This window comes from Elaeis guineensis, chromosome 1, assembly GCF_000442705.2.
Source record: "Elaeis guineensis isolate ETL-2024a chromosome 1, EG11, whole genome shotgun sequence".
In the NCBI taxonomy this organism is placed as follows: Eukaryota; Viridiplantae; Streptophyta; class Magnoliopsida; order Arecales; family Arecaceae; genus Elaeis; species Elaeis guineensis.
Window position 1 is genome coordinate 15,841,767 of NC_025993.2, and position 11,615 is coordinate 15,853,381.

Genomic DNA, 11,615 nt, shown 5'->3' on the forward strand with positions numbered 1-11,615 from the left:
ATATATATATATATATATATATATATATATTTATGAGTGTATGTATATATCTACGTGCAAGGGTAATCATGCAGGTTCGGATTGGGATAGGCTAGTTATTAAAACCTCAAACCCATTCATCATCAATCGGGTTCAGGTTTGGTCGGCTCAAGTTTGGGTCAGGAATCAACTTTTGCGGGCTGGAGGGACAGCCGTTGGGCTAGTTAGCCTCTCTCACGGAAAACGGCATACAATCTGGCGTCTTTACAAGGAACTAGTATTCGCCTAAGGCAGTCCGGTTCCTATGTTCGGGAGAAATGGCGCCGTCCAAACGAGGCAAAGCGAAAGCCGACTCCGCCGCTACGGCCGCCACCGCCACGTCAGGGCCGACGGGAATTCCCGCCTGCCTTCGCCTCATCCCCCCCTCCACCGTCGCCATAACCGTCCACGCCAAACCGGGCTCCAAGGTAGCCACGATCACAGGTTCGCTCCCTCCCCTCAACCCCCTTCCTTTTGATCACGTATTGCTATTTTTTCGCATTAAAACCCTCGTCTTCCTTCCGTCTGGCGGTCTCAGATTTTGGCGACGAGGCGCTGGGCGTGCAGATTGACGCTCCGGCGAGAGACGGGGAAGCCAACGCGGCGTTGCTCGAATACATCAGCTCGGTTAGCCCCCTAAATCGGCATTTTTTTCCTTAATTTTCTCAAAATTACGTTTTTCTTTGTAATTTTTTAAATCTGTGATCTAAGGATCTTTGAAGTTGAGTTGGTGGCTGGTTTTTGGTTGGGACCATTGGGGGAGAGAAGGCTATCTTATATTCTGGTTTCCGAGCAGTGGACTCCTTAGGAATGATATTATTGGGGTTTGCCTTTTTTTTTTTTTTTTAAGTTGTAGATTAGGTCAGGAGTTCTTAAGATACTGATAAGGTGGACAGTTTGAAGGGAATGACATTTGCTTAAAGCTATGAATAAAAGAGTTAATCTCAGATCTAGATGGGGATTCTGTTACAAGATGAGGTTACATTAACATAGACAATAAGGTCATAGGCAATTATGGTTTTTCAGATCAAGTTGACGTGTACGTGGGCTATTTCATTTACTTTGATTGTTCTCAAGAATAATTAGTTGATTGCTCAAGGAGTAATATTGGGGAAATACAGCAAAACAGGTAGCCATCCCAAGTTTGAGAAAGATTATGAGAACAAAACACAAGCTAAGGTGTTGGATTCTTTGCTGGTTAATTTATTCTGGAAGCTTGAAAACAGGAACATTTTGTTGGAGATTTTTGCAACTTTAGGGTTTTTAGTTTACGAAAAAGAAACAGGAGTGTATGGTAACAGGAACTATAAATGTTTGTCATGTTCATTTAATGGTTGCAGAACTAGAGTTCAGGGAGTCAGAATAAGAGCACCCTTTTGAAGGGCAACAACTTTGAATTATTTGGCACAATGAACTACAACAAAAGGGATTTAGTACTGAGAGTGCATTTACTTTACTCTGGTTTGAAGTTGAATTATGCAAAATTTGGTGATTGAGGTGCCATCAATATGTTTCTGTTAGGCTATAAAATTGTGGGTCTTCCAGAGGATTTATGGAAAGGCAGAATCTGAGCAATCATCATTGTTGAATCATAATTATCATGTTGATAAAAAGCCAATAAAGTACTTGATGATAAAGCCATTTTCTACTTGTGTTGTTCTAAAGCTTATAGGTGAGCTAAGCCAGGATATCTTGGTGAAATCCCTTTGGACAAAGAAGTGGTTTGCGGTTTTACCTTTTTATTGGATTATCCTCTTTGATTAAAATGGATTTTAAAAATACATGCCTTGAATAATTCAATTGTGTTATGTTTGTCATGGTTAATTTCTAAACATGTTGAAATTTCAGTTCACAACAGGTGTTGCTTGAGAATCTAATGATATGGAAGCATTTACCTTTATATCTTGGGATTGGGTATTTTCACAAAAGGATGATTTTGAAAGTAACTCTTGTTAATGTAATTGCATTAATTTTAGGGTATGTGTTAGATTTTGTGCAGCTAGATATGCTCGCACTTCAAGGCCTTCGCATAGTTTTGACTGTAATTTAGGTGGAGTGGAGGCATTTACCTTTTATATGGGATTGAGGACTTGTTAGAATGGATGACCTTGGAAGATAATCATATTAGCATGAGTAGATATATTACAGGTCTTCTATTATGTGGTTCGAGGGATATGATGAACTTAAGTATTCATTTAAACTTTAAAGTGCATGCAATGATCTCTCTCTATAAAGGAAGAAGAGCTACCCAACAAATGTAGTAGAAGGATAGGAGGAAGGAAGCAGTGAGAATAACACCCACAACTCACAATGAGAAGAAAATAAGCAATTTAATTCAACCTAAGGTGATATTTACTTGTCTAGGCACCCCAATTTATAGATCTAAAATCCCTATGAAACTTTCTTTTATGTCTACATTCAATCATAGTTGAATAAAGGATACTTATTTATAGATTATCTCCACAAAAATGTTGAAAGGAAAGATAAAAAACAATCTTCATAATTTTATTTTCAAATCAATGGGGATTTGCTGGCATCTCTATTGATTTTGATTTCAGATCCTCACCATCAAATTGTATGTTCGATTATTATTGTATGGCATCTCTATTGTATGACCATTCCAATTCCGATTCCAATCCATTTCGATTTTCAATCTGATTCCGATTCTAGTTGTGAACCAAACACCCCCTAATTATTATCTAAGGGTTAAACACTTGGAAAACACCTCCTAGAGTTTGAACCTAGAGCATACCCCCCACCCGTCCAATGGACGATGGCTGCAATCGAGGGGCTATATACCCATTTGCCTCTATTGAGGCAAGAGTAATGGAGAAAGCATCTAAGAACTAGATGATAGACTTCTCTTAAATCAATGCTAAGGCTTTGAAAAGATAAAATAGCTAATTGCCACTTCTAAATTAAGCTTTATCACTTGATTTTCTGCACTCACATTTAAAAGGTAGGCATGGTTGGTACTTGGTAAATTTTATGTTCTTCAAATAACCTAGGCAGCCCTAGGTAATGGACCCTCCTTTAGCCTAGGCAATTAGATGACCGCCAAGGCAACAAATTTATATAAAATCTACAAAATAATTAATGCTTTCATATATTTTAATTACTAGTTAAAACTTGCAGTGGTCAATACACTATTCATATCACATGATCCAAAGGTACGTTGGTAACAATTAAAGTATGATTTCTGCTTGAATCATATCACTTATACATCTGCTAGGGTAATAGTAGTAACATAGTATTTTACTATTTACTACTATGACAATAATTTTGAGGCTAACTTGTTACTACTGTTAATAAGATAAAATTTGGAAAATATATGAAAACAAAAATTAATACAAGAGAAAAAATAAGGAAAATGAAACCATTAGGTTCTCATTTTCTTAAAACAGAGAAAAATATAAAAACATAACAAAAGCATTGAAGCAGTAATAAAACTGAAAGTTGTCTTGCGGTGGTTTTTTATTGAAAATCAGTTGAAGGGGATGCAAAGACAATGAGGATTATAAAGATGGAGGGAATCCAAAAAAAAATGATTCAAGGGCCTTTCTGGTATTGTTTCCATTTTTGTGTTTGAATCCTCAAAACTTTCTGATTTCTGACCTCTAATCCATATTTTAAAAAATAAAACAGAGAATTAATATCAAGATAGACTAACCGAAAGTAATGAATCCAAGAGTTCTGGATAGGATCATGTTCGAGCTTAAATCAGCACAAGATGTTACCAACCTAGGAAAACTGAGAATTGTGCTCAAGAAAGAATGACAGTAATGAATCAAAGAGTTCTGGAGGATGATTTTGCATCTCAAGAAAGAGTGAAAGAAATGAATCAAAGACTGGAAGCCTATCTGGTGTCGCTCTTGTTTTCCACTCTTGTTTTCAAAAACCCAGGAAGAAAAACTAGCTAGACTGTACAATATGAATGATCAAACCCTTCTTGTGCCTTCAAATTGGTTGTGAAGTCCTTAGAGCTTTTGAAAGCAAGGGGTGAGAATAAAACAAGGAATAGCAGAAATTGTGTCCAAATGCTAACTTCCATGTCAATCTCCACATGGGATTTCACTGACTTGCAGAGGAACAAAAACATAAAAACAGCAATGATGCCAAACAGGCCTGGCCAGACATGGAAGCCGTGGAAGCATAGACAGAGCCGCCAGCCAGCCATAGAGAGGGGAGGCAGAGAAGAGGAGAAAGAAGTGAAGAAGGGGGCGGAAAAGGATTGGAAGGAAAAGGAGAAAGAGAGGAGGACAGTCACTCACTTGAAAGCCTCGGCCCAAGCTGCTGTCACCTCAAAGCCTCATCAGGCTATCGCCATCCACCAGGTTGTGAGTCAGAGGGCAGCAATAAAGATACCACCATCTGTTTTCTAGATTGGATGAGAGAGGGATAAGAGAGCAAGGCCCTTCGCCCTCCAGCTTCTTTTTTTCCCTTCTATAGTGTCTCCTGCCATGGCTTGGACCTAACTTGATTTGGCTCGATGCAACTCAATTCAGTTGGGCTGAGCTGGGCGAGTGCCCAGATGACTTGGGTGAATTAAGCGAGCACCAATTGCCTGACTGGGTGGATCATAAACCCAAATAGGTGAGCCTTGCCCAGACATTGGAGGGCATCTATGGCACCTAGACGGTCACCTAGGTGCGTGCCTAGCTGGGTGGGGCATAAACCCAAATAGGTGAGCCTTGCCTAGGCATCGGAGGGCATCTAGGGCACCTTGGCAACTGCCTACGCCAGTTATGGTCTAGCTTGCCTCATATTGGTCTGTGTAGGACTAGAGTCATCAATCACTAAGATTCCCATGAAGTAGTTGGCATTAGTGGTTAGCCGTGTTTTCAGAACCACTCCGAACCGCTCGGTTTGGAGCGTACCAAGCTGAACCGACGCTTAACCGGGCCAGTTTAGCTGTGGTTTTCGGCATCGAGAACAGAAAAAAATTTGGGAACTGCCCGGTTCGGCCCTGAACTAGGAGGTATATGGCCTGAACCAGCCGATTCGGGCTTATTTCGAACCGAACCACCCGGTTCGATGGTTTAAAAAGAAAGAAAGAGGCAGAGAGGAAGCCGAAAGACTTCCTCTCCATTTCTTTCATTTCTCTAATGTTTTTCTTCACTCCCTAATGTCGAGAACACTAAAAAATCATCGGAATAGCGAGGATTAGAGGTATGTTCTCCTTCCTAGCTTCCTTTCTTCTCCTCCCCTCTTCTTTTTTTTAAAAAAAATTATGAAAAATGAAAAAATAAAGGGAAACTATATCAAAATTTTATTTTTTTGTATGATTTTAATATATGTTGTAGATTTATGGATGATCTACATAATGATACTAAAATCATTAATTTTCGTTAAGTATATAATTTTTAGAATTAAAAATATATTTTTAAAATAAAAAATTATTTAAAAAAATAAATTTTAAAAAATAATTATAAAATTAGATTATTAATGAAGGACTTACAAGCTACTTTCAACATAAATTTGGTGTCCATTTATCAAAGTTTTGATGTATCTTGCGTATAGTGGTTTAAACCTAAATTTTGAGAAAAAATAGTATTTTATGCATGTTCACGGACTAAAAAATTTATATGTAGCATCAATGGTAGGATTCTACATGGATCTAAGATCAAATTAATTTTTTTATAATTTTTTTATTTTTTTAATATATATTTTTTAAATTCGTATCACATGCGATTAACGTTGTATTGGAGTAATACGAATATTAATTAATATCATTAAATAATAATTTGAACTTCAAAACATTTAATAATCACTAAAAATTTCATTGAATACTCCTTTCTAAAAAAAAGAAAACCCAAAAAAATTGGCGTGACGGTTTGGCTGGCACGCCTGGCCGCACCGTGTGTCGGTACGGTTTGGTACCGGTATCGTACCATACGCGCCGGCGATCGGCACGGCGATCGGTACCGATACCAAAAACCTTGGTGGTTAGACTGCTGCACTTTGAGAGTTCTTGCTCATTTTTTGATACCATAAATTCTTCCGCATCAAGATTTTGGAGTTCCAGCCGATCCTTGAAGCACATTTTGCTGTGAAGTTCAAGTCTTTTAGATTATGTTCGAATGCGAGACTGATCATTGGCAGTCCCATTCCTCACCCTTGCCTGTAAGTTTATGCTTCTTTCTCTTCTTTCCTTTGTCAAATCCATTTAAGTTGATTGGATTTTTATGCAGTCCCATATCTAACCCTAAGCTCTTCTCATTGACAACCCCTGTTAATAAAATGGCAGGTCTCTGGAGTTTTTCCTAGAAATAAAGCTTGGCTGATTGGGCCATGAAATATCTGAATATGCATCGTAACATGAAGTGCAAGTCGACAAAATGATTCTGCAAGCCAGCTTTGCGATTCCCACCCAGCTACATATATCCCTGCCTGCTTCTCGTCCTTTCTGTACTCGTGCTACGTGCTTGAATCCATTTAAGAAGGTTGAGTTTTGCAAGATCTCATCCCAAGCTCTCAGTTGACAATCCTAATCAATCCTAACAGCTTGTCATTGATACTTTTCTGAAGCACATGAATTACCTAATGGAACCATGAAAACTGTAGAACACTAGAAGCAACAAGATAAAATATGATTCTGTTAACGAATGATGCTGCAATCTCCAAAGTGGCTTCAGATGTGATATCCAAAACTTGTAGGAATTAGAAACACTGAAATCATATCTTTATTTGTAGGAAGCCAAACATGCATAAGACTAAACACTCCCTGGCAATTTCTTTTAAAAACTAGGAAAAATTTGCAATACAATTCTACAATTTACTTTTTTATTCCAATTCAGGTTTTCCCATGAACTATATCAATATTAAATTAATCAAATTTATGATTCATCTGACCACTTGTTGAAAGCTCAGACATTGTATAAAATGCAGGTTTTAGGAGTGAAGAAAAGGCAGGTATCTATTGGTTCTGGTTCAAAATCCAGGGAAAAAGTTGTGCTTGTCCAAGACATAAATCTTCAGAATGTTTTTGATGCTCTGAATCAGGTCTGCACATGTCATTGATGGATGCCCAAGTACTTGAAGAAAGGGATTGGGATGTAATATACATGCTTCTATTATATCTGAAACCTACAAATTGCAGAGAATGTTGATTTTTCAGTTTGTTCTACAGACTTGGCACGCTAGTCATCTCACTCATGCTTGTATAAAAACCTTTTGGCCCTTTGATGAGCTGCCAGATCATAGAATTATCCATGAGTAAAACACTAAAACAGTTACCATGATAACGCGATGGCGAGGCACGAATGAATATGTTGATGTCCATTTTATATTTGTAGGATCACCTTAGACAATGCCAACAATATTTGCCAGTGCATGATTACTGTATTGTAGAAAAAGACTTCAATGGCTTGTTGCAAATGTCGGAATAGCTTCAACTAACAAATGTTGGAATAAGCAAGTCATAAAGTACCTTTCTTGTGTTTTTATATGAGCCCTCCCTGTTTTTGTGACCATGATAAAGGTCTCTATTTTCAGCTTGAAAAATTCAAAAAGGGAGAAAAAGATGTATAGATTCACAGAAAGCTTGTGTGGAAGCAGCGAAATAATGTGATGAAATATTTTGTTTGGGAGCCTGGTCCTGTGTCTGAAAGCGAATTGGGATCTCTTTGATTAGGTAAAACTCCATTGCCTGTGCTTAGCATTGACCATTTTTTTCCTATAGTTTGTTCATTTTGGAAACATGTCTTCCTACTCCTGTGTTTTCCAGAATCTCCCTAGAGAAAATAGAAGCTGGTGAAGAAACATAAAAGGTAAGTTCACTTTGCTGAAATTGATAATTTTTCCTGCTTAATGCCAATTCTACTTATCCAAGTTATGATGGTTAATTAACTATTTCCAGCAGTTGCCATCAGCGTAAATTGATGCAAGAGAACAGTAAAAAAGTATGAACAGAAAATGATGGCTAGGAATGGGAATGTAAGCATAAAGCACTTACAAAATATGATTGAAAACCTATTGTTTATACCCCTGTGCTTGGTAATCAGAGATTTAGGTTCGATTTTGTAAAACCATACAGAAACCATCGAGAAACAAATTTTACATGCTGGTATTCATTGTGATCATTTGATTACCAGATACAAATCCAATTTATGATATTAATAAAGAATTTTTGTGCTAGTATTTGCTCTCTTTCTCCTTGAAAACAGATAAAAGGTTGTCATGTACTATAAAAGAGGATTGGTGGTTTGATGAACAATTATGGAGAACTTTAGTTCAATTTTTCCTCCCTCCCTCCCCCTTCCCCAACCCAATCTCTTCTCCCCGCGCTATGCCTCTTCGATGCTTATTCATCAGGAACCTAGTTCCCAAAAAATTCTTCTCATAAATCATGTTTTGGTGCAAGTTTCTTGATAGAATTGTATTAGTTCCCCAATTTAGTTTCTCAGAAGACTCTTACCTTAGTGGAAATCTGGTTTCTTAGTAAATATGCTTGTAGACCTTGCACTTTTCAAGAATGGAAGCACAGCTTCTTCCACAGAGCTCAAATCCAACTGTTGACAAATCGGGCCTGTATCAAGGCCATTCATTGACTTCCATGGAACGGGGCTAGGACAAATGTTATGAGTAAAGCAGTTGGCCAACCCACTTAGGTCCAGCACTCACACTTTTGCACTGATTTGGACTCGTGGTTGCCAACAAACTTGAAGGCATAAAAGGTGAATCCAGTGGACTCTGAATCATGCTGCGAATTATTTCCCATCACTGTGTCAATGAGTATTGAGCTGGTACTCAAAAAGTGGGTGGGTTTTACAAAAGAAAAACCATTTCATGCCATTTTATCAATAGAGATATATAAGAGAAATATTTGTAATTCAAATATTTGTAATTTTTATATGTTGGTGAGCATTCCATTAAAATTTCTATACTCTTTCTTTAGAAAGAAAATGGGGAGAGATGAGCATTGCATTCGGATGGTGGCAAGCATGAGTCATGGGGGATTTAAGTATTTGCCGTATAATCATTTTGGAGTTTTGATTACCAGCTGGCTTATCTTTGTGACGTTTCCTATGCCGTGGAAAGGTGTCAAGGGAAAATGCTACGAGGATAATATTGCTGAAAGGATCATAGGAGTCCATGGACTTACAAACCTAAAAGTTTTGGCACGTTAGCAATAAGTTTGTCAAAGTGGAGCTTGCATCTTGAAATAACTTTGCGATTAGTGGAACAACAACCATAGTGTAATTTTCAATGTGCATCTCATTCTTTTTTCTTTGACCACTCAGCTATTCTTAATAAAGGATAATTTCTCTCGAGCAAGTAAATTCAGTTCCGAGATAGTCCCTAATGGTACATTTACATGCATCATTTTATGCATACCCAGCATGTACTTGGGATGAGAACCTAATTAGGTATTTCATGCCATAGACAAGGATTTCTTAGTTCATTTGGAGCCCCAATGTCTACTTTACTCTCAACGATCTAGCAAAAACCCGGTCTTGATCTATAAAGAATCATTCTTATGCACATGCAAGTTTCTAAATTTCAAAAATATATTTATCTGCCGCATATATTTCATCTACTTTTGGATATGCTGTTCTATGATATTATCGATATTTCTAGTAAGATAGCAATCCATCATGCTACAAGTCAGAGTGCAAGCTTTGCTTGAACTTATCCATAATTCTATATTTTTTATCCTACATTTTGTTAGAAATTTTTAATATATATATATATATATATATATATTATTTTGATGAATACATCCCTCCGCACCACTCTAACGGATTGATAAAAAATTTTAATATTTAAAAAATAGATATATTAGTATATGCAAGAAAGAAATTTAAGTAATCCAGATGTGTGACTCGAAAAATCACAGAGCTGGCACCGTGCTCCTTTTTGAATTGGCATCGTGAATTGTGCCATGTTTGGAAGCAAAGTGCATGGTGCGAGGCTGCTATGGTGACTTTTCCGAGTTAGCATTGAATTGCTCAGGTTTCACGAAATTTGACGCACTATTGGTGGATGTCACGAATCTCGGAGATTATCAAAGAAATCATGTAGCAGGTGGTGGATATCATAACCTTTCGCTATCAGCAGGCCACACGATCAGGACCCATCCGATCATGATTGGACGGCTCTCAGTGGGTCAAATCGCCATAACATCATGTCTCCGTGCATCCTGGGTATGGACTTCGACAAGTTACATCACAGCCAGTTGTGCTGCGTCCGGAACCGGAGACTTGTCCAGGAGATGGGCAAAGACAAAAAGCCTGGACAGGTTATCCTGAATACAGCGATGGGATATGTCGGCGGTCAACGGTCAAATCTCTGATCATTACGTCAGCCTTCTGTCCTCCACGGTGGATTCGTTCTTTACCAGAACAACGAAAATCCGTAACTTTCATACGTGCACACTCGCTCGTGTATGTGTTTTTCTCTCTCTAGATTACGGTGGGATGGAGAATGAAGTGAAATTTATTCGATGGAAAATAGGATTATGTTACCAATACTCTCTCACCGTTTTAAGCTCGCTCCGGAATCCTCTTTAATAAACTATTTGCGTTGCCAATGTCATACATGATTCAATGCTCATCATTAGAAAAAATATGTTTATTAAGTGCATCACATGCGGTGTCTATGGCCATTTTGTTTGATGACCGTTTATCTCATAATAACGATTATCAGATGCTGCATAGCATTTTACTGTATAAACGATGCTTCAAAAAAAATTTATAATTAATAATTTTATAATAATTAATAGTTTTGCATATTTTTGAAAAAATAATGTACATATATGATAGTTATTATTTTTCATTAATTCTATCATTTGTTGTGATAATGCATTGTTATAAATAACACAAATAATTTTCAGCAAAATAATATTTATTTTATTATTTTTAAATTTTTTTTCTAAAATAATTTTTATTTTTCCATCCATTGTTCTCTATTATAACACCATATAATAGCTATTATTTCAATCATTATTTTGATACAAAAATTTAAATTTTTTTTGACATGAATAATGTTAGTAATAATGGCTTCAGGAAGGAGCCGTCATAACTTGATAAGGTTGATAATTTTTTTTTCTTTTTGGTGAGAGATAAAATATTTTTTGAAACTATGATTTTTCCTCCTTGCATCTTCTGAATCTCACCACAAACCCAACCCCGCCAACAAGAATCAATCATCATCCTTCTACCAAAAAAACAGAATCAATCATCATCCATGGTTCTTTGGTATCAGAATATTACTTTTGGGGCCCATCAAAGCTAAAGCTAAAGGTATGGGTTCTCCACGTGCACCAGGTAGAACTTTGGTTTTGGATAACAAGACTGGTAGTGATTGCAGAACAGTTGGACAAACCTGCACTTCAAAGTAACATGATGAAACCAGGGAACATTGTATTGTTTCTATCAACCTTTTCCGTAAAGAGTTCATTATGTGCTACACTGATTTTGATGAAAGCTATTTCTCTGGACCAGAAATTTGTTTCCACAGCTACTTCGAAAAATTTTTTAATAGCAGAGAAGAATTATGGTTCCTATGCAGCAAATTTTGTGTTCTCTCGGCTGATTTTTTTTTTTTTTTTTTTTTTGAGATACCTATTTTGTCAAAATTTATTTTGATGGTAGTAT

The 11,615-nt window shown here is 37.1% G+C and overlaps 1 protein-coding gene across 2 annotated transcripts; it reads left to right on the forward strand.

The window, feature by feature from the left end:
* The first annotated feature begins 236 nt into the window (after positions 1-236).
* On the forward strand, positions 237-7,351 carry LOC105037995 (uncharacterized). 2 transcript variants are annotated; one of them, XM_073250937.1, is made up of 3 exons: positions 237-462; positions 557-645; positions 6,889-7,351. In XM_073250937.1, the coding sequence occupies exons 1-3, from the start codon at positions 297-299 to the stop codon at positions 7,036-7,038; spliced, it is 405 nt and encodes a 134-aa protein (XP_073107038.1). In that variant the 5' UTR covers positions 237-296; the 3' UTR covers positions 7,039-7,351. The 2 variants fall into 2 exon arrangements, with proteins under 2 accessions (XP_073107038.1, XP_010911951.1); XM_010913649.4 differs by having other exon boundaries at positions 244-462; positions 6,907-7,304.
* Positions 7,352-11,615: the final 4,264 nt, after the last annotated feature.

Bases quoted from the DNA above. Each gene is read 5' to 3' on its own strand.
- LOC105037995 (XM_073250937.1), top strand. From the start codon at position 297: ATGGCGCCGTCCAAACGAGGCAAAGCGAAAGCCGACTCCGCCGCTACG. The intron at 463-556 runs GTTCGCTCCCTC...TGGCGGTCTCAG, and splicing joins CAAGGTAGCCACGATCACAG to ATTTTGGCGACGAGGCGCTG. The intron at 646-6,888 runs GTTAGCCCCCTA...TTGAAAGCTCAG, and splicing joins TGCTCGAATACATCAGCTCG to ACATTGTATAAAATGCAGGT.